The sequence below is a fragment of the Vipera berus genome, assembly GCF_964194415.1.
Source record: "Vipera berus genome assembly, chromosome: Z".
NCBI lineage: Eukaryota > Metazoa > Chordata > Lepidosauria > Squamata > Viperidae > Vipera > Vipera berus.
The window spans coordinates 133,131,466-133,154,696 of record NC_138205.1 but is presented as its reverse complement, the minus strand read 5'-3'; the positions used below and the strand labels follow the sequence as shown (position 1 = coordinate 133,154,696).

General features: G+C 49.9%; 1 protein-coding gene and 1 long non-coding RNA gene across 2 annotated transcripts in view; one reads left to right on the top strand and one right to left on the bottom strand.

The window, feature by feature from the left end:
* LOC308678092 overlaps positions 1–23,231 on the top strand; it is a 400,336-nt gene that overhangs the window by 207,979 nt on the left and 169,126 nt on the right. The window lies entirely within an intron of this gene.
* Positions 108–22,645, bottom strand: LOC308677830 (stonustoxin subunit alpha-like; the record flags this gene model as incomplete). The annotated part of the gene is made up of 7 exons (XM_081344527.1): positions 22,409–22,645; positions 14,172–14,284; positions 13,054–13,253; positions 8,849–8,981; positions 5,643–7,690; positions 2,601–2,661; positions 108–769 (listed from the first exon to the last, which is right to left on the bottom strand). The coding sequence occupies exons 4-7, from the start codon at positions 8,943–8,945 to the stop codon at positions 108–110; spliced, it is 2,868 nt and encodes a 955-aa protein (XP_081200653.1). The 5' UTR covers positions 8,946–8,981; positions 13,054–13,253; positions 14,172–14,284; positions 22,409–22,645.

The window sequence follows — 23,231 nt, the reverse complement described above, 5'->3', positions numbered from 1 at the left end:
GAAGGAAAGGGAGAGAGGGAGGAAGGAAGGAGGGAGGGAGGGAGGGAGTAGCAGAGCAGGAGGATTTGCCCAGAGTTGCCCTCCTGGAGATGTTTTCCCGGCGTCCCCTAAAACAACGGACACATCTGGGAAAGGTCCCATTTCCTCCTGAGGGTTTCCCGGTCGGCCTCCAGCATCTGTTCCGTGTAGCAAGGAGCGTCCAGGTTCTTCTCCACCAGCTCGTCAATCATGGCCATCAGCTGGGCAACCTGCGCCTCCCGCTCCACCCCTTGGGCCTTGTTGTCGAAGACCAGGTAGCGGGGCCCGCACTCCCACACTTGATCCCTGAGAGAGGCATCTCCCTCGGATAGTAACTCCTCCAGAGGGTGACGTTCCAGGTCCTCCTTCTGGGTGAACAAGAGGATCTCGTAATTCTTGGCGTGGAGGCTGAAGTTCTCCTTGATTATCTGAGCCATCCCCTCCTCCTCCTGGGTGGAATGGCCCGGGCGAAAGACATGGAGGATGACGTGTGGGCCCGGAGAGCAAAATCTCAAAGACTGGTTCATATTGGCAGAAATGATTTGCCAGGGTAATTCCCTGTGGAAGAAGCCGGGCGTATCCACCACCACCACTTTCCTGCCTTCCAGCTGCGTCTCCTCCCTTTGGCACTTGTGGGCTGTTGACTTGGGGGACATCCCAACCCAAAAGGCTTGGCGTCCCAGGATGGTGTTCCCCGTCGCGCTTTTCCCGTTGCCGGTTGGGCCCACCAGGACGATCCTCCGTTCGCGCTCTTCCGGAGGTTGGAAGGGAGAGAGAAGAAGAGGATCGGTCAGCAACATCGGAGGAGATGAGCGGGCTGGGCCTGAGGGAGGGGGTCAAACACCTCATAGGTCATGAATCTCTGCGTGCCCACAAGAGAACTAAGAACTATCTATCTATCTATCTATCTATCTATCTATCTATCTATCTATCTATCTATCTATCTATCCATCCATCTACCTACCTACCTGTATCCTATCATTACACTCTCTCTCTCTTCTATGATCTATCTATCCATCTATCCATCCACCCACCCATCCATCCATCTACCTACCTACCTGTATCCTATCATTACACTCTCTCTCTCTCTTCTATGATCTATCTATCCATCCATCCATCCATCCATCCCACCATGAATGCCTTTCTTATCTCCTGCTCATTTCCTTTGATCCGTTAGTAGGTCAGGTTCTTGTAGCGAACTGAAGCTTTCAATAAACCTTGATACTCATTTGAACTGCCTGAATCTCCTGATTTTCCTGGCACTTGATCCATCCATCCCTCGATCCCTCCATCTGTCCATCCATCTATCTATCTATCCAGCCCACCGTGAATGCCTTTCTTATCTCCTGCTCATTTCCCTCGATCCATTAGTAGGTCAGATTCTTGTAGCGAACTGAAGTTTGCAATAAATCTTGATACTCATTTGAACTGCCTGAATCTCCTGATTTTCCTGGCACTTGATCCATCCATCCCTCGATCCCTCCATCTGTCCATCAATCTATCTATCTATCCAGCCCACCATGAATGCCTTTCTTATCTCCCACTCATTTCCCTTGATCCATTAGTAGGTCAGATTCTGGTAGCGAACTGAAGCTTTCAATAAACCTTGATACTCATTTGAACTGCCTGAATCTCCTGATTTTCCTGGCACTTGATCCATCCATCCCTCGATCCCTCCATCTGTCCATCTGTCTATCTATCTATCTATCTATCTATCTATCTATCTATCTATCTATCTATCTATCCCACCATGAATGCCTTTCTTATCTCCCACTCATTTCCCTTCATCCGTTAGTAGGTCAGGGTCTTGTAGCAAACTGAAGCTTTCAATAAACCTTGCTACTCATTTGAACTGCCTGAATCTCCTGATTTATCTCCTGATTTATCTGATTTATCACTTGATCTATCTATCTATCTATCTATCTATCTATCTATCTATCTCTATCTATCTATCTATCTATCTATCTATCTATCTCTATCTATCTATCTATCTCTATCTATCTATCTATCTATCTATCTCATCTATCTATCTATCTATCTATCTATATCTATGTATCTATCTATCTCTATCTATCTCTATCTATCTCATCTATCTATCTATCTATCTATCTATCTATCTATCTATCTCTCTCTCTCTCTCTCTCTCTCTATCTATCTATCTATCTATCTATCTATCCCACCATGAATGCCTTTCTTATCTCCTGCTCATTTCCCTCGATCCGTTAGTAGGTCAGATTCTTGTAGCGAACTGAAGTTTGCAATAAATCTTGATACTCATTTGAACTGCCTGAATCTCCTGATTTTCCTGGCACTTGATCCATCCATCCCTTTATCCCTCCATCTGTCCATCAATCTATCTATCTATCCAGCCCACCATGAATGCCTTTCTTATCTCCTGCTCATTTCCCTCGATCCGTTAGTAGGTCAGATTCTTGTAGCAAACTGAAACTGATTTGAACTGCTGGAATCTCCCGATTTCCCTGGCCTTGGACAAGCAGATCTTAGTCTGTCCCTCCACTCAAGATGGTAGCTCCAACCCCCACTTCGCCCCACCCCGTGCCCCCTAGTGGCCAAGAGTTTACCTTGCATGCTTCCAGCCATTTCCAGACAACGTCGCTCTGCGCAACAGCCGGGATAAAATTCCTGGATAAAAAGAGAAAGACAAATCAGCCAAAGGAGAGGCCTTCTCGCTTGGGGATAGCCCCCAACTCTCCTCCGCCAGGAGAAACAAGCAGGAATCGGAGGGGAGGGGCTTTAAAAGAAGCCCGCCCCCTCCCTCTCCGCCCTTGAGGCTGGTCCATCTGATCTTCTCCCTGCCTCTTTTTCTATCCTCCCTTCCACTCTTGTGATCCCACACTTTGCTGTGTGTGTGCCCGTGACAAAACCACAGGCCCCTATTCTTGAATTGTCGGGCAACATCCCGCTCCATACGGGCAAGTCCTCGATTTACGACCAATCGAGCACCCCCCCCAAATTGACATCACTAACCGAAACATTCGCTCAGCGAGTGTTGCCCCGTTTTATGGCTCACCTTGCCGCCATCGTTAAGCGAATCGCGGCAGCGGTTCAGGGTGTCACCCGGCCAATCGGGCGATCCCGTTTCTCCCTCGCCTCTGCTCGTCGGGAGGATGGCAAAAGCGGATCAGCGTGATCACAGACACACACCGCACACCCATGCACACCCACGCACACACACACTGGGAGGCTGCCATCATTGTGAATACAAGCCGCTTGGCAAGCCTCTGAATTTTGAGCCCACAACCGCGGGGATGCGGCAACGGGCGTTAAGTGGGAAAACCTTGCCCAAGTCACTGATTTTCAAGGCTGTTTCAACTTTGATCACTAAATCTAAAATCTGTCGGACAAAATCGCTCAGATTCGGACTGGTCTGGACTCCGACTGGGCAGAGTCTGACGATCAGGACACGGGCGGTCTTGTCGATATTATCTGGGAGGAGTTTGATTCTGTGACTCCGGAGGAAGTGGACAGGATTATGGGGAGGTTGAGCTGCACCACATGTTTATTGGACCCATGCCCTTCCTGGCTGGTTTATGCGGCTCGGGAGGGGACACGAGGCTGGTTCCAGGCGGTTATATCTGCCTCTTTGAGTGAGGGCAGTTTCCCCGCCGTCTTGAAGGAGGCGGTGGTGAGACCTCTCCTCAAGAAGCCTTCCTTGGACCCAGCTGTGTTAAATAACTTTCGTCCGGTCTCCAACCTTTGCTTTATTGCGAAGGTTGTTGAGAGCGTGGTGGCGCATCAGCTCCCTCTGGTTCTGGATGAAGCGGATTATCTAGACCTGTACCAATCGGGCTTCAGGCCCGGGTACAGCACGGAGACGGCATTGGTCCCTCTGGTGAATGATCTCTGGAGGGCCCGGGACAGGGGATATTCCTCTGTCCTAGTCCTATTAGACCTCTCAGCGGCTTTCGATACCATCGACCATGGTATCTTGCTACGGCGTCTCAGGGGATTGGGACTGGGAGGCACGGTTTTTCAGTGGTTCTCCTCCTATCTCTTGGGACGTTCGCAGTCGGTGTTGGCAGGGGGGCAGAGGTCGACCTCGAGGCCTCTCGCTTGTGGAGTCCCTCAGGGGTCGGTCCTCTCGCCTCTCCTGTTCAACATCTACATCAGGGGTGTCAAACTCAATTTCATTTGAGGGCCGCATCAGCATTGCGGTTGCCCTCAGGGGGCCGGGTGGGTGTGGCCAGGGTGGGCATGGCCTACTGGGTGGGCGTGGCTAAAGTGCCTATGGCCTACTGGGTGAGCGTGGCCAGCTTTACATCGTTCGCATCAAGGGTGCCTATGGGGGCCTGGGCAGGAGTGGGACAGATCTGAGGGTCTCTGGCAGAAGGAAGGTCTCTGGGATAGGGCCAAGGCAGTGGGGGCCGTTCCCTCACTGTTTCCAGGATGGCTTCGCGGGCCGCATGAAACCACTTTGCGGGCCGCATCCGGCCCCCGGGCCTTGTGTTTGACATGTCTGATCTACATGAAACCGCTGCGTGAGATCATTCGTGGTTTTGGAGTTGGGTATCACCAGTATGCTGATGATACCCAGCTTTTTATTTCGACCCCAAACCACCCCTGTGATGCCCTCAACGTGATGTCCCGCTGCCTGGAGGCGGTTCGGGTCTGGATGGGGAGGAACAGGCTTCGACTCAACCCTGACAAGACTGAGTGACTGTGCGTACCAGCATCTCGGGATATTCAGGATATCCCATCTCTTTCTATGGGGGGTGAGTTATTACCCCCCGTAGATAGGGCTCGCAACTTGGGAGTCCTCCTAGATTCACAGCTTTCTTTAGAAGACCATATAGTAGCTGTGACTAGGGGGGCCTTTGCCCAGGTTCGCCTGGTGCGCCAGTTGCGGCCCTATTTAGACCGGGATGCCTTACGTACAGTCACTCATGCGCTCGTGACCTCTCGTCTGGACTACTGCAACGCTCTCTACATGGGGCTGCCCTTGAAGACCACTCGGAGGCTCCAACTGGTACAGAACGCAGCCGCGAGAGTTGTGCTGGGAGTTTCCCGATACTCCCATGTTACACCTCTGCTCCGCGAGCTGCATTGGCTTCCAGTTGTCTTCCGGGTGAGGTTCAAGGTGCTGGTATTGACCTACAAAGCCCTACATGGCATGGGTCCGGAATACCTTGGGGAGCACCTGCGGCCAGCATCAACTTCCCTCCGCCCAGTACGCTCCCACAGAGAGGGCCTCCTCAGGGTGCCACCGGTCAAATGCCGACTGGTGGCCCCCAGGGGGAGGGCGTTCTCTGTGGGCGCGCCAGATTTATGGAACCATCTTCCGGTTGAGCTCCGGATGGCGCCCGACCTGCGCTCCTTCCGGTGTGATCTAAAGACGTATCTCTTCAAACAAGCTGGCCTGGCCTGATGGGATGGGTTGGGTTTTTTTATTACTTTTAATGTGTTTTAACCTATTGTAAGAGCTGTGGGCATTTTGTTTAATCTCTTTTAATTTTTGTATTTTGTCTTTTAACATGTATTGCCCTGTTCACCGCCCTGAGTCCTTTGGGAGAAGGGCGGTATATAAATAAAATTAATAATATTAATAATAATAATAATAATAATAATAATAATAATAATAATAATAATAATAATAATAATAATACATTGTCTGCATCTTCTTCCTCCAGTGATGTGGAGACCTCCACCTCCTCGCTGGGGACACTCAGAGCTTCATTATCACAAACGGCAGACACCCGTATTCTATACGCTGTTTGCTGCTTCAGACCTTCAATAGGGTAAACCTCTATTTTTCTCCCAGTCCTTTTTTCAGTCCACTGGTCGTTCCCAACTCCAGCCTCCACCGTTCTGTACTCCACCTTGTACTCCTTGACCACAACTCCCGAGGCAACGATGCAGGGACTCATCCAGGCCACAGAGATGACAGATGCTGCTGCAGTGACCGTTCTTAATTTCTCAGGCGGGCTGGTGGGAAGGGTCTTTATGGGTGGGCTCAGGTCACTGGTTTTACTAAGGCCCAGCTTGCAACCAGCAGCGTACTTGAACTGGTACTCTGTGTTTGGAGGCAGATCTTTCAGCAGGAACATCTCCCCGACGTCCTCTGTCCTCACGGTCTTCCAGTCCTCTTCCCCTGCAATCTTGTACTCTACCAGATAGCTGGAGATTGTAGCCCTCCCGTATTCAGCGGGCTGAAACTTCAGCTGAATGCTGTCGTGTCTCAGTTCACCGATCAGGAAAGGGAGAGGTTTTGAGGGCAACTCAAAGTTCTTGCTGACCAGCTCTCCGTCTTCATAAAGGTAAATGGAGGCTCCTGGGGTGTCCACATCTGGGAGTGAGGCCACGACAACGCGGACCTTCTCATTCGATCGATTGACACTGAAAAAGTCTTTGATGGATTTGGCAGCTTGGCGAGCATTCCGGGTCCAACCCTTGTTCTTAAACCAGGCCACGTCTTCGTCCTGCCCAGGACTGGACCTTGTGGACTTAGCTGATTCTTCCAAGAATTGCTCCTGAAGCCAGTCCTGTAAGCTCAACAGAAATGGCTCCTTCTTATACAAAGAGGTGAAAATAAAGGCGACCACGTATACATTCTGGGGGTTTAGCACTATCTCCTCCAGCTTGTTCTGAGATGAGATAACTTGCATGTCACTTAGAATCGTCAGGTAACATTTGACAAAGTTAATTTCCCTTTTCTTGGTGACCAGAAATTCAGAGAGCTTTTGACTGTTGAAGGGCGACTGGTTGACGGACATCAAGATGTCCACCAGGGTCGCTTCCTCTTGCCCTCCACCCCGGATGGAAGGCAACATTCTGGCCAGCTGTTTCTGGAAAGTCTGCCTGTGTTGCTTGCACAAGTCATTGAACTGCTTGATCTTCCTCTGGATCTCAGGGAATGTGTCACAAATGGGATTCTTGACTAGATCGTTGCTTTGCATCCGGAGTTCGTTGAGGTCCTCCAAGATCTTTTCAGCATCAAAGATCAACGCTAGGCTGATCTCACGGACCATCTTAGCTGCTTTGGTATCCAATTTGGTCAGTGGGTAGAGCCAGACCCTCATAGGCACAGCATTCTCCCCATGTTCCCCTAACATTTTTGGTAGAATTTCATAAACTTTGATGGCATCTTGGAAAGTCACTGGATTTTTCTCCAAAGAAAAGTCTCCGTGGAACTTGCAGCTAAACTTCAGAGCATTCTCTTTCTCCTCCTCGTTGTACTTGACCTTTGCTTCTCCTCCGATAGATATTTCCTTTGTGAGTGTCGCCTGGAGACTTCCTTCAATATCTTTTATTGTCTCCTCCGAAGAAACCTCTCGGTCAAACACGAAGAAAGCCTGGGCTCCGTAGAGGATGGCGGTGACCACGTGGGTGGCCGTGCCATGCTCAAAGACCGCTGGGTAGGAGACATTCTGGATTCCTAGGTGGCTCATGGTCAGCTGCTCATACCTGGTGGTGGTTTTGTACTGGACAGTGACTCTGGCCTGTTGCTTGGACTTCTTGGTGTCGTGAAGATACTTGGCCGAGCCTCCCACTTCAATCAGCCCCCCAAGGAAACTGGCCTTGAGCGATGCTGAGATGTCCAAGGCGGATGTTTTGTCATCAATGCTGTCAGACGCAATTATTTCCGATTCGGTCTTGGGCTGAGGCCTGATGGTCAAGTCCTTCTGGAGAGAGCTGTAGTCCCAAAGGGTGACGCCTGCACGGAAGAGATGAAAACAGGGAGATGAATTGAACGCTCTCTTCCAGAACACCTGCAACTGGATAGAGAAGCTCCAGAGTGTTGGGACAGTGGAGTCATAGGTTTCCCTGGAAAGTTCCCTCATTTGCTCTGTCCGGCCATCACCAGAGAAACCTCCTGCTTGTTTTTCCAAATACCAGTATCTCCAAAAGCTTCCGACTGAGCAGAGAGGGATGGGAATTGCTGTGCACCTATCAATTTCAAGGATCTCCAACTCCCTGGAGAAACCATGTTTTGCTTCTGGGGTTCTGAGTCGTCTTCTCTCTTCAGACCCGCCCCCAAGAAAAGCAGCAGCATCACAACTTGAGAGTTAAATCCCTCACTTCACCACTCTGGGTGGGATCTCAACTCCCTTTTCTTAGCCATTTAGTGAATCATTTCACTGACTTTGGTTTGGGAACCTACCCGGTGGTTGGTAGTCAAGGCCAGCCCTGCTGTGTGCCCGGCCAAGGGATGGATGCGCCTTCCCAGGCAGAAGATCCTACTTAGCTAGCTGCTAACAGTAGGCCATGTGCCCAGGAGCTCCACTCTGTCACTGGGCTGAGCCTGTGCCTCTATGGCTGTTAGGCATATGGTGATAGCCTACATAGTTGGGTTGAAAATATATTAACCGTGATATTGTGACTTTAAGACGTTAATTGGCCAATGGGTGTGTAAGTGTTCTCATGGCCATAAGAGGGAGCTAGGAACGTAGCTTCTCTGTCTCTGAATTCACTGCTCTCTCTACTATTACTGTTTTTGCTCTGTTTTGCTGTACTGTTGGTTTACTACTGTGATAAACCTGTACAACTGTGTATTGACCTCTGGAACGGTAAGAAGACTTTGTATTTTGGACTACTCCTTGGACTGTTGCTATTGTGTATGACCTGGACTGTTTATTTTGACCGTGCATTTTTGTTTTTACACCACCTCAAAAGTAAAGTACTTTTTGCTTTCACAACTCAGTGTACTCTTGTGGTTACTGTGTGACTCTTACTGCTCTCAGTACTCTTCCTTGTCTGTGCAACTCTTTGGTAGCACAAGGAGACCTCTGCACAACAATTCTTAACAATGGCAGTGCCCGTCTCCTTCCCTCCCTCTCTCCCAAGACCCATCAGCCTCTCCTCCAGCTCCTACCGGGGATGAGGGCATCCTTGCGGCAGTCGTACAGCATCCCCAGCTGGAAGGGGCGGCCCAGGGCTGGGGTCTCGATGGCATCGTCCGTCTGGGCCATGCTCGGCTCCCGCGGGTCGCTGACTCTGCTGCTGTCCTGCAAGAGAGAAGAACCATCTGTAGGAGGCCACGACTGACTGGTGTCTCTAATGAGCGAGTTGTGCTGGGGTCACTTCATACCCCTTCCCGAAGCCCCTTCCCCAGGTTTGTCCTCCTCTCCCTTCTCCAACATCAGAAAGCCGTTTCATGACAATGCTTTGGTAAGGCCACACCTGGAATACTGCATCCAGTTTTGGTCACCACGATGTAAAAAAGATGTTGAGACTCTAGAAAGGGTACAGAGAAGAGCAACAAAGATGAGGCTGGAGGCTAAAACATACAGGGAACGGTTGCTAGAATTGGGTATGTGTAGTTTAATGAAGAGAAGGGTGAGGGGTGACATGATAGCAGTGTTCCAATCTCTCAGGGGCTACCACAAAGAAGAGGGGGTCAAGCTATTCTCCAAAGCACCTGAAAGCAGGACAAGAAGCAACGGATGGAAACTAGTCAAGGAGAGAAGCAACCTAGAACTAAGGAGAAATTTCCTGACAGTTAGAACAACTAACCAGTGGAACAACCTGCCTCCAGAAGCGGTGAATACTCCAACACTGGAAGTTTTTAAGAAGACACTGGACAGCCATTTGCCTGAAATGGTATAAGGTTTCCTGCCTGAGCAGGGGGTTGGACTAGATGACCTCCAAGGTCCCTTCCAACTTTATTATTATTATTATTATTATTATTATTATTATTATTATTATTATTATTATTATTATTATTATTATTATTATTATTATTATTATTATTATTATTATTATTATTATATGAAAGGGTCATTGGGTACACTGGCAAAAGACCACCCGTGTAAAGGCTTTGGGGAAGGGGATTCCCATCAGGGAATTGCACCGCCAGTGTCCAAATGTGTTGGAATTCATTGTCGGGATGCACTTTTGTGCAACAACTGCAGTAGTATTCAACCAGTACGTGGCGGGATTTACAAGTTTGGATCGATGGTATGGGAAAAGGCTGCCTTTGGCTTTTGGTATTGGGGATTCTTTGCGCGGCGGGGGGGGGGGCTGGAGAGCGTGATCCATATAACTTATTTCCTTCCCTTAAAATTATCTCCAAGTTCTCTTATGGGGGAGGGGCATAAAAACCAGTTGAGAATTGCCCCAGCCCATCCAAGAATGCACACACACACACAGACACGCAAACACGCATGCACATGCCTGCAAACTTCCTCCTTTTTCCCCTTCCGGGGAATACTGGAGCTTCAGCCAAGCCCACCCACCCCCTCCCCCCCAATTTGGTCAAGAGAGGCTTTCAGGGAAGGAGGCAGGAGAGTGAAGCACCAACTCCCTACCATTCTTTCCCCCCTCCCCCAGATCCCTCCATGGGGGGAGGTGTCACTGGAAAAGTTCCTGCAGAAGGACGTGGGAGATGGGATTGAGAGTCGTAAGGGGGCGGGGGCTTTCGAGCAAGGTGTCCCTCCCCTGCTCCCTGATTCGAGCTCTCCCCTCCTCCGGCTGCCTGGACAGGACTCATCAGAAATGTCAGAAAAGCAGCAAGACCCCCCCCCCAAATTACCTGGAATATCCCTCCCCCCCACAACACAGGTGCTTCTGTGTCACCCTTGTTGCCGAGTCCCCTGCTCTTCCCTCCCCCTCCCTCCTCCGCTTCCCACTGCCTCTGCTAACAAGAAAGACGGGATCCCGAACAACTCAGCTGTCCCTCCCATGCAACATAAAGTGGGCCCAGAACTTTCAGGAGGTTATAACCAGGGCTTTTTTTCTCATAGAACGCTCAGAACGGCGTTCCAGCACCTTTTTTGGATGGAACCTTGTAGGGTAGGCAAGGTGGGTTGTATGACATGTGTGAGTTGCGGCACCTTTTTCTTTCACAACAAAAGCACTGGTTATAACAATGGATAGAGGGACGCGGTGGCTCAGTGGGTTAGGACACTGAGCTTGTCGATCAGAAGATTGGCAGCTTGGCGGGTCGAATCCCGAATGCCGCGTAACAGAGTGAGCGCCTGTTACTCGTCCCAGCTTCTGCCAACCTAGCAGTTCGAAAGCACGTAAAAAAAAATGCAAGTAGAAAAATAGGGACCACTCCGGTGGGAAGGTAACAGCGTTCCGTGCGCCTTTGACGTCTAGTCATGCCAGCCACATGACCACGAAGACGTCCTCGGACAAGCGCTGGCTCCTCGGCTTTGTAACGGAGATGAGCACCGGCCCCTAGAGTCGGAAACGACTAGCACGCATGTGCGGGGGAACCTTTACCTTATAACGATGGATACTTGGGAAAAGATTTGGGTTAGAAACGTAAAATTTACACAGGCCCAAAATTTAAGAGAGAATTTTTATAAAATGTTTTATAGGTGGCATTTAGACCCTAATGGGTAGGTAATGACCTATAAAGCTCTAAATGGCTTGGGTCCGGATTATCTAAGGGAACACCTGCTGCTGGCATCAACTTCCCATCGTCCTGTGCGCTCCCACAGGGAGGGCCTTCTCAGGGTGCCGGCGGTTAAGGAGTGCCGGCGGGTGATCCCCAGGGGGAGGGCATTCTCTGTGGGCGCGCCTGCCCTTTGGAATGATTTACCGGTGGAACTTCGGGCTGCCCCCGATCTGCGTTCATTTTGCCGGGATCTGAAAACCTGGTTCTTTGATCTATCAGGCCTGGACTGAAGGGGTTTTAGCTTTTAATATTGTTTTAATTGTTGGGCTTATGTAATTTAATCTATTTTAATTTATACTATTTTTATATTGTATTTTATGCTGCCCTGTAAACCGCCCTGAGTCCTTCGGGAATAGGGCGGTATAAAAATTTAATTAAATAAATAAATAAGTTTTACAGTACATTTTTAAATACAAAACCCCTCCCCTCCCCCTCCCCCCAAACCTCCCCAACTCTCCCCTCCCCTCCCCCCCCTCCCCGACTTCCCAGAGCTAAATACAGGGTATAAAAATACAAACAAGCATAATCTAAAATATGCAAACAACAATAAAATATTAAATTCTATCGCACTTTAACTCTTAATAATAATAATAATAATAATAATAATAATAATAATAATAATAATAATAATTTTATTTATATACCGCCCTTCTCCCGAAGGACTCAGGGCGGTGAACAGGGCAAATATATAAAAAATACAAAAATACAAAAGTTAAAAAAAAATAAAAAATTAAACATATGCCCGACTAAAAACAGTAAATACAAATATTTAAATGACCATAAAATAAATAAATAAAATAACTACAAGCTAGTTATACATCATATAAAACCACTACTTATTCAAATGCTAAATGAAACTTTTTGGTCCCGTATTTATTCTGAATATATTCGATCCATCTTCTCCACTCCACAGTATATCTCTGTTGCGATTGTTCTTTCAAATACGCTGAAATCTTTGTCATCTCCGCCAAGTTAGAAACTTTCAAAGTCCACTCTTCTAATAGTCGGCAGCTCCTCCTTCTTCCAATATTGCGCTACTAAAAGTCTCGCTGCCGTAATTAAGTTCAACATCAATTTTGTATCTAGAACAGTAAAATCTGTAACAATACCCAACAAAAAAAGAACTGCGGAGAAAACCTTATCTATTTCTTGAATATCCCGGGCCTTGTGTTTGACATGTCTGCCCGACACCATTTCAGACAGGTGGTTTGCCCGGTCTCTTCTTAAAAGCCTCCAGTGACGGAGCACCCACAACTTCCGGTGGCAAGCAGTTCCACTGGTTAATTGTCCTCACTGCTAGGAAGTTTCTCCTTAGTTCTAGGTTGCTTCTCTCCTGGACTAGATTCCATCCATTCTTTCTTGTTCTTGTTCGGAGAATAGGTCGACCCCCCCTCTCCTTTGGGGCAACCCCCCAAATACTGGAATGTTGCTATCATTCCCACCCCCCCACCCCCGAGTCCTCCTTTTTCTCTAGACTGACCAAACCCAATGCCTTCATCTGCTCCCTCGCCCCTCCAGACGGGGGACTCTTATCAAAGGATAAGGGACCTTGACTCGCTTTCCACCAGATGCCCAGAAAGAGCCCTGCCCTCACCCGGTCCCAGTTAAGCCATGCTAACATGGGAGTCTTGGCACTTTGGGGGCCGGGGAGAGGGGGGCGGGAAGAGTCTCACCTGGTTGGAGGGATCGGGAATCCCCTCTGATGGCCGGTGGATCTGCTGCTCTCCTTGGCTGCTGCTTCTCTGCCGGAACTTCCCGTCCTTCTAACTGCCGTGTGGAGCTTTCGGTGGGAGCAGAGTCCAGAGATTGCACAACCGCCAGCGTTTCTGGGCTGCCAGATGGCCTCTGGGTTTCCCTTCCTTAAAAAGGCTTCCTGCAAGGAAAAAAAGAGGGGGGCAACCCTGACTCCCTACCCTTTTAAGGTCTGCTTCTCCTTCCTTCAATTGTGCTCCAACCTGGGGTCCTGGAAGAGGAGGGGGCTTCCCTTGGATGATTTCAGATTGGGAGACACCTACCCACCTACCTTCCTTCCTTCCTTCCTTCCTTCCTTCCTTCCTTCCTTCCTTCCTTCCTTCCTTCCTTCCACCCACCATCCCTTGTAGAACGGCTAGTTGCAGAACATTGAAATCAAATGGTCCACAAGGGGGTGTGGGGTGGGAAGCGAAGGATTCTTAGAAACTGCTCAAGCTCTGAATGACAATGGAGCGTCAAAGCTCTCAGAGATTTATTTATTTAGCGTATGGCTGGTCACACAAAGAATTAAAAGCACTTCAGATGTACAAGTTAGAAGAGTTAAAACATTTTTTTTTAAAAAAGAAGCAATTATAAAAACCTAAGAGGAAAACAGAAATAACATTTCAGAGCTTAATGTCCAGTTTGGAGATCCAGTCGGTAGCTGCCGTTGTTACGCAGAGGAAGTCCTTAAAATCTCCTGGGTATCTTCTATTAGTGCATTCCCTCGCTATATGTTGGATAGTCTGTCGGGGAGCCCCGCAATCACATTGTGCCGAAGGTGTCTTTCCCCGTTTACACAGAGAATCGGCACACACCCCATGAGCCGTTCTAATTCTATTGTATGTCACCCATATGCAGTGCTTTTTTTGTAAAAGAAAAAGGTGCCGGAACTCATACATGTCATACAACCCGCCTTGCCTACCCTACAAGGTTCCATCCAAAAAAGGTGCCGGAACTCCGTTCTGAGCGTTCTATGAGAAAAAAAGCCCTGCCCATATGTGTCGGGGTAGATTAAATCCTGGAGGTATACTATTAGGATTAATATGCTCAGAAATACCTTGGGAGGTATCGCTACTCCACGCTTCCGTCCACTTTTGTGTGGTGCTCTGATGTTCGGCCAGCAGCTTAAGCGCTGTGAGGAGTGGTGGATTTATTGACTTGAATCGACATCTTAAAAGAGATCAGAGGTATAGGCATGAATGGGTAGAGAGGAGTTTAGCAGGATCTTACTATACTCCCGGATGAGAGCTTCTTGTCGTGGTAAGTGTGGAGAAGCTCAGGAGATCAAACAAAGGAGCAAATACCTTATGTTACAATTTATTTATTTATTATTTAAATTTATATACCGCCCTATTCCCGTAGGACTCAGGGCGGTTTACCGGGAAAATTAAAATACATAGTATACAGAATTAAAATCAATTAAAACTATTGATTAAATTACAGTCCCTGAAGTTAAACAAAAACCCAATTAAATTAAATTAAATTAAAACCCCTCAGTCTGGGCCAAACAGCTCGAAGAACCAGGTTTTCAAGTCCCGGCGAAATGAGCGGTATCTGTAAAAGACTGACCCCTTTCTCGGCTGCCCCACTGCAACACACGTTTGTCCTCCACAGGCAGGATCTCTTGGCTGACCCCTCGGTCAAGCCAGCTTCCTTGCATAACATCCAACTCTGCTTTCCGTTTCTCGTATCCGCAGAGATTTCTCGGAAAATGCTTCAAAGCTGAACTGGCAGCCTTCACTTTCCCTTTCAACTTCCCTTTTCAAGAGTTGGGGGCGGGGAGGAAGGCCGGGCGCTCCAGCTGACCTTGGAGGAAGCCAAGGGAGGAGAAACATCAGGGCCAGATGCCGGGTCTCTCGGGAAGCTTGAGAAGATGCAAGCCGATCTCTAGGAAGACCTCAATCGATCGGAATAGAGCTGGAAGGGATCTCGGAGGTCATCTAGTCCGGCCCCCTGCTCCAGCAGGAGACCCTTGCAGAATCACAGAATGACAAGAGTTGGAAGGGACCTTGGAGGTCCTCTAGTCCAACGCTGCTATCATGTCCCCCCTCGTCCTTCTCTTCATGCGCTCGTGACCTCCTGTTTAGACTACTGCAACGCTCTCTACATGGGGCTGCCCTTGAGGACCACTCGGAGGCTTCAACTGGCGCACAATGCGGCCGCGCCTGTTGTGATGGGGGATTCCTGATACTCCCATGTAACACCTCTTCTCCGCGAGCTGCATTGGCTTCTGGTTGCCCTTTGGGTGAGATTCAAGGTGCTGGTGATGACCTATAAAGCCCTAAATGGTGAGGGTCCGGGATATCTGAGGGAACACCTGCTGCCGGCATCAAGCTCCCTTCGTCCTGTGTGCTCCCACAGGGAGGGCCTTCTCAGGATACCACCGGTTAAGGAATGCCGGCGGGTTATTCCCAGGGGAAGAGCGTTCTCTGTGGGCGCGCCGGCCCTATGGAACCAACTCCCAATGGAACTTAGGACTGCCCCCGACCTTCGCTCATTTCGCCGGGACCTGAAAACTTGGCTCTTCGAGCTGTCTGGCCCAGGCTGAGGGGTTTTAATTTTCTTGGGTTTTAGTTTAAATTGGGGACTTGATTTAATTAATTTTAATAATAATAATAATCTGATTTTAACTTTTGTATGTTTGTTTTTAACTCTCCCTGTAAACCGCCCTGAGTCCTACGGGAATAGGGCGGTATATAAATTTAATAAATAAATTAAACTAGACATACCCAATTCCAGCAGCCGTTCCTTATGTTTTAGCCTTCAGTCCCCCGATCATCTTTGTTGCTCTTCTCTGCACTCTTTCCAGAGTCTCAACGTCCTTTTTACATCATGGTGATCAAAACTGGATGCAGTATTCCAGGTGTGGCCTTACCAAGGCTTTGTAAAGTGGTATTAGTACTTCACGTGATCTTGATTCTGTCCCTCTGTTAATGCAGCCTAGCACTGTGTTGGCTTTTTTGGCACATGCAGCACACTGCTGGCTCATATTGAAGTGATTGTGCACTAGGACTCCGAGATCCCTCTCACACTTACTACTATCGAGCAAGGTACCACCTATACTATACCTGTGCATTTGATTTTTCCTGCCTAAATGTAGAACCTTACTTTTTTCACCATTGAATTTCATTTTGTTAGATAGTGCCCAGTGTTCGAGTCTGTCCAGATCCTCCTGTATCTTAAGCCTATCTTCTGGAGTATTGGCTATTCCTGCCAGCTTGGTGTCGTCTGCAAATTTGATGAGTTCCCCATCTATCCCCTCATCCAAATCGTTGATGAAGATGTTGAAGAGCACTGGGCCCAGAACAGAGCCCTGGGGCACCCCACTACACACTTCCTTCCATGTAGATGCAGCTCCATTGAGGACCACACGCTGAGTACGGCCTGTCAGCCAGCTACGAATCCATCTGGTGGTGATGCTATCTGTTATGTATTGAGCTTTGGAAAGACCTTGTCATGTGTATGATGAGATGCTAATGGTTCTACAGCAACACGGATTGGACTTCTCCAGTCCAGGCTGCAGTCAACTTGGCGGGAATAATGATAATGATAATAAGTTGGAAGGGACCTTGGAGGTCATCTAGTCCAACCCCCTGCTAAGACAGGAAACCCTATACCATTTCAGACAAATGGCTGTCCAGTCGCTTCTTAAAAGCCTCCAGTAATGAAGCACCCACAACCTCTGGTGGCAAGCAGTTCCACTGGCTAATTGTCCCCACCGTTAGGACCTTCCCCTGAATTCCACATTGCTTCTCTCCTTGATCAGATTCCATCCGTTGCTTCTTCTCCTGCCTTCTGGGGCTTTGGAGAATAGGTGAACCCCTTCCTCTCCTTTGGGGAAGCCCCCCCCCAAATTTATTTATTTATTTATTGATGGGATTTATATCCCGCCCTATCTCCTGAAGGACTCAGGGCGGCTCACAATAAAACATATAATAAGTGCATAAATCAAGATAAATGAAATTGAGAACATCAGTGCAATAAAAAATTAGAGAATTTAAAAATGAATTAAAAATACTAAATATAAATTAATTAAGATGCCTGTCAGTCTAGGTCAGCTTGGTGGAACAGGTGTGTTTTGAGGCCGCGGCGAAAGGATTGGAGGTTTTGGGCTATCCGAAGCTCAGGGGGGAGCTGATTCCATAGGGTTGGTGCTCCCACAGAGAAGGCCCTCCCCCTGGGGGTCGCCAGCCGACATTGCCTAGCTGACGGTACCCTGAGGAGGCCTTCTCTGTGTGAGCGTACTGGACGATGGGAATTTGTTCCCGGCAGCAGATGGTCCTGCAAGTATCCCGGACCTAAGCCATGTAGGGCTTTAAAGGTAAGTACCAGCACCTTAAATCTCACCCGGAGGGCAACTGGTAGCCAATGCAGCTCCCGCAGGAGGGGTGTAATATGGGAGTATCGGGAAGCTCCCATCACAACCCGCGCAGCTGCATTCTGCACCAGCTGAAGCCTCCGGGTGGTCTTTAAGGGCAGCCCCATGTAGAGAGCATTACAGTAATCAATACGGGAGGTAACGAGTGCGTGGGTGACTGTACGTAGGGCATCTCGGTCCAAAAAGGGGCGTAATTGGTATATAAGACGAATCTGGGCAAATGCCCCCCTAGCCACGGTTCCAATGTGATCTTCAAAACTGAGTCGTGAATCTAGGAGGACGCCCAGATTGCGTGCTTTATCAATGGGAGGTAACATCTCTCCTCCTATAGTCAGAGATGGAACCTCTTGGACTAAACGAGATGACGGTATGTACAGCCACTCAGTCTTGGCCGGGTTGAGTCGAAGCCTGTTTTCTCCCATCCAAATCTGTACCGCTTCCAGACAACGGGACATCACATCGAGGGCATCACTGGGTTGGTTCGGGGTGGAGATGAATAGCTGGGTATCATCAGCATATTGATGATATTTCACCCCGAAGCTACGGATGATCTCTCCCAGCGGCTTCATATAGATGTTGAACAGGAGGGGCGAGAGCACCGAACCCTGAGGCACTCCACAATTAAGAGGCCTAGGGCTTGACCTCTGCCCTCCTGCCAACACCGTCTGCGAACGGTCCGAGAGGTAGGAGGAGAACCAACGCAGAACGGTGCCTCCCACTCCCAGCCCCTCAAGACGACGCAGTAAGATACCATGGTCGATGGTATCAAAAGCCGCTGATAGATCTAATAGGACCAGGACAGAAGAATAACCTCTATCTCGGGCCCGCCAGAGATCATTCACCAGCGCGACCAATGCCGTCTCCGTGCTGTGCCCCGGTCTGAAACCCGATTGGTACGGATCTAGATATTCAGCTTCCTCCAGGTTCAAAGGGAGCTGTCGTGCCACCACGCTCTCAACGACCTTCGCAAGGAAGCGAAGGTTGGAGACAGGACGGAAGTTGTTTAAAACAGCTGGGTCCAGTGCCGGTTTCTTGAGGAGGGGCCTTACCACCGCCTCTTTCAAGGCAGCAGGGAAGTACCCTTCACTCAGTGAGGCATTGATAACTGCTAGGAGCCAGCCTCGTGTAACCTCCCGAGAAGCATAGACTAGCCAGGAGGGACACGGGTCCAACAAACATGTGGCGGCACTTAGTTTCCCCATGATCTTGTCCACTTCATCCGGAGTCACAGGATCGAACTCTTCCCAAATGTACTTGGCCAACTTCATCGTTTTCCTCTCGTTAGATACTGCCCAGTCAGAGTCCAGACCAGCCCGAATCTGAGCAATTTTGTCCACCAGATATTTACTAAATTCCTCAGCCCGTCCATGTAGGGGGTCCTCTCCCGTCTCTTGACTTAAAAGGGAGCGGACCACTCTAAATAGGGCGGCCGGGCGATTATCTGCGGACGCAATGAGGGTGGTGAAGTAGGCGTGCTTTGCCACCCTCATTGCCACAAGATAGGATCTAGAAAAGGATCTTAACTGTGTTCGGTCAGACTCGGACCGACTGGCTCTCCAAATGCTCTCTAGGCCCCTTCTCTGGCGCTTCATCTCCCGCAGGTCCTTGGAGAACCAAGGAGCGAGTCGGGACTTGCGCCGGGTCAGAGGCCGCAAAGGGACAACGCGGTCGAGCGCCTCCGAAGCAGCCTGTTGCCAGGCATTAACTAAGGACTCGACCGGGTTGTGGGAGAGGGAGGTGGGAATCGGTCCAAGCGCCATCTGGAATTTATCTGGGTCCATCAGGCGCCTGGGGCGGAACCACCTGGTCGGTTCCGCTTCCTGACATCGGGGGGTGACGTGACGGAGGCCCAACCGCAGGAGGTAGTGGTCTGTCCATGAAAGGGGTTGTGATGTTGGAGTAACCCCACCCATCCCATTTAGCCACTGCCCAGAGACAAAAATTAGATCCGGCATGTTTCCTCCCTCGTGAGTTGGGTCCTGAGTAATTTGAGTAAGGTCCATGGCCGTCATGGAGGCCATGAACTCTCGGGCCACTTCTGATGCACTGCCCAGGGAAGGTAGATTAAAATCTCCCAGTACCATAAGCTTTGGAAATTCGACCGCCAATCCTGAGATGGCGTCAGGTAGCTTGGGTAGAACCGTTGCTGTGCAGCTTGGAGAGAGGTATACCAGAAGTAGGCCCAACTGACCACCAGGACCCCACCTTAAGAGGAGGGATTCACATCCGTCTATCTGAGGGGCAGTGGCCTCCCGCGGATGGAGGGTCTCTCTGATAACGATCGCCACGCCACCTCCCCTACCCTGAGCTCGAGGTTGATGTAGCACACGGAAACCTGGGGGGGATAAATCAGTCAGAGGGACCCCTCCCTCTGGGCCCAGCCAGGTTTCCGTGATGCATGCCAGGTCTGCGCCTTCCTCCTCGATCAAGTCATGGATGAGGGGAGCTTTATTCACAACAGACCTGGCATTAAAATAGATCAGCCTGAGCTCAGGAGTCAGACCTCCCTCTTCCCCAGGGCAGCAAGCGGGAGCCAGAGGGTCAGAGCGCGCCACAGCAAGAAGATAGCGTGGGCGTGATCTCAGAATACGATATGACCCTCTGCTCCTCCATCTGCTGCCATTCCCAATTACTGTGGGGATCGGTATCCCTGTCCCATCCCCCTGGTTTACAAGACTCTCCATGGCCCTCATATTGCCGCGACCATTGGCCAACTTAGGCTGAGACAGGTCCGGTGGGATCTTCCCCTCGATTTGCTGGGCCTGACCCTCCCCCCTCCCTAACCCTTCAAAAAATTTTAAAAGAAAACCCAAGAGCCTCTTCTTGGCGCCATGCCACCTCTCGGGGTCCCAGGACCCGTCATTAAGGAAACGGCGGCGTAGGTCTGATGGCCATCTCTGAGAGAGTGGGGAAGCTCTCAGGGCAAGTAGCTCACTTCTGGTGTAAGCCATCAGAGGTGGAAATAGGAGTAAAGGACGAGCTGGTAGGAACAACTGCATATCAAGACCACAGAGCTGAAGTAGTGGCTCCTGAGAACATGGTCACCCTCTCACAGTGATCAGGATCTCAGGGGGTCACCATCCAGCTCCGGGTAGGTCGCAGGAGGAGAGAGAGTCCGGTGAATGCTAGCATAGTCTGTTGGTGGATAACTTCGTAGCTCCGGTGATGAGCGGTGGTAGTTCATCTATCTCCATGCCTAAGATGTCATCGCGACCGAGGGGCTGTAGTCAGTCTCCGGTGAAAAAATGAAGGAGGGATTATCTGGACTTAAAGTTATGATCCCGAGAGGATAACTGCTATCTCGGGGGCCTTTCGGCACATCCCACCTCCAAATAAAGCTTCAGGTGGTCCCTGGTGAATTCTGCCCTCCAGACCAGATATAGGAGGGTTTTAAATGGCGCTCTAGCCTACAGACGGTGGCCATCATCCCACAGATCTCTGTCGTGGGGGGGGAGCGCGAAGATCTTATAGATGGGCAGATGGGGGGCAGTAGCCACCAATTCTGGAGCCTCGCCGTCCAGGCTACCTTTGTAGGCAGCCCCAGGTCGTTACAGCTCCTCCGCAGGTGGCTGCAGGGCCGGACCGTTTGTCTATCGAAGGGAGATCGATCAGGTCGTTGTATGTCCGTTGCAGGCTTCCGCATGCCGCGCATCCAAGCAGGCCGCTTAACAGCTGATTTGGAGGCCGCCGCAAGATCCCACCGGCAGCTGCCGGCTAGTATATGCTCTCTGCCGGTCTGAACGAGCCAGAAAAGGCTGGAAACTGCGCGTTGCAGCCCGCCCATCACCGGCCGCTTTACAGGCTGCCGCGGGGTACCGCCGGTTACTCGCATCCAAGCTGGCCGCTTAACAGCTGATTTGGGGACCGCCGCAAGATCCCATCGGCAGCTGCCGGCTGGTATATGCTCTTTGCTGGTTTGAGCGAGCCAGAAAAGGCTGCAAACTGCACGTTGCAGCCCGACCATCCTCAGCCGCTTTACAGGTTGCCGTAGGGTGCCGCCGGTTGCTTTCGGCCGTTGTAATTCAACCGTCAGCCTGATCGAGCCGTTCCGCTTGGCCCCTTCGAGTCCGGGAGCCTTGCCTCCTTGCCGCTTCGCCATCCCTTTCCAATACCGCCCCGTTGTTACTACTGGCGCTCATTACGGGCTCCACCAAAGCCTCGGAGGGTCCTGTCGCCCATCCGGGCTAGGGAACAGCAGCCCCCTGCAGGGCTCCATGCCAAACTCGCATCCTTTGATCTCCGCGATCAGCTGCGAGCGGCCATCTTCCAGGACCTACAGCAACACGGATTGGACTTCTCCAGTCCAGGCTGCAGTCAACTTGGCGGGAATAATGATAATGATAATAAGTTGGAAGGGACCTTGGAGGTCATCTAGTCCAACCCCCTGCTAAGACAGGAAACCCTATACCATTTCAGACAAATGGCTGTCCAGTCGCTTCTTAAAAGCCTCCAGTAATGAAGCACCCACAACCTCTGGTGGCAAGCAGTTCCACTGGCTAATTGTCCCCACCGTTAGGACCTTCCCCTGAATTCCACATTGCTTCTCTCCTTGATCAGATTCCATCCGTTGCTTCTTCTCCTGCTTTCTGGGGCTTTGGAGAATAGGTGAACCCCTTCCTCTCCTTTGGGGAAGCCCCCCCCAAATACTGGAATGCTGCTATCATATCCTCCCCCCCTCCTCCTTTTCTCTCGACTAACCAAACCCAATCCCTGCAAGAGCTTTGGTCTGCTCCCCCGCCCTTCCAGACGAGGGACCCCTTGTAGTCACGTCAAAGGAGTCGGCCCTTGACCCCCCCCCTTCCCACCAGATGCCCAGGAAGACCCCCACCCGCCTCACCCAGTTCCTCTCTGTCGCCACAGCAATGCCAACTCGGGGGTCTTGGCGCTTTGGAGCGGGGGGGGGAGGTGTCTCTCACCTAGTTGAAGGGATCCGGTGGATCCACTGCTCTCCGTGGCTGCTGCTCTGCCGGATCTCCCCGTCCTTCTGATTGCAGGCGGAGATTTCCATGGGGGGGGGGAGAGTCCGGAGATTGCGCAACCCTTGAAAGCGGCCAACAACTCTTGGCTGCAAAAAGGAGTTTCGCTTTCCTTGCTTTGAAAAGGCTTCCGGGGGGGGGAGGGCAACGCTGACTCTCCACCCTTTGAGGCCTGCTTGCTTCAATGGTGCTCCAAGTTGGGGTCCTGGGGGAGAACAGGACAGGATAGGATAAGATAGGATAGGATAGGAGATAGAATAGGAGATAGGATAGGGTGTAGGATAGGACACAGGACAGGATAGGATAGGAAAGATAGGATATAGAATAGGATAGGCTATAGGATAGGATAGGAGATTAGAATAGAATAGAATAGAATAGAATAGAATAGAATAGAATAGAATAGAATAGAATAGAATAGAATAGAATAGAATAGAATAGAATAGAATAGAATAGAATAGAATAGAATAGAATAGAATGCAATGCTATATAGGATAGGATAGGATAGGATAGGATAGGAAAAATAGGATAGAGGATAGGATAGAGGACAGGAAAGATAGGATAGGATAGGAAAGATAGGATATAGAATAGGATAGGATATAGGATAGGATAGGAGATATATAGGATATGAGATAGGATAGGGTATAGGATAGGACACAGGACAGGATAGGATAGCAAAGATAGGATATAGAATAGGATAGGCTATAGGCTATGAGATATAGGATATGAGATAGGATATGAGATATATAGGATAGGAGATAGGATA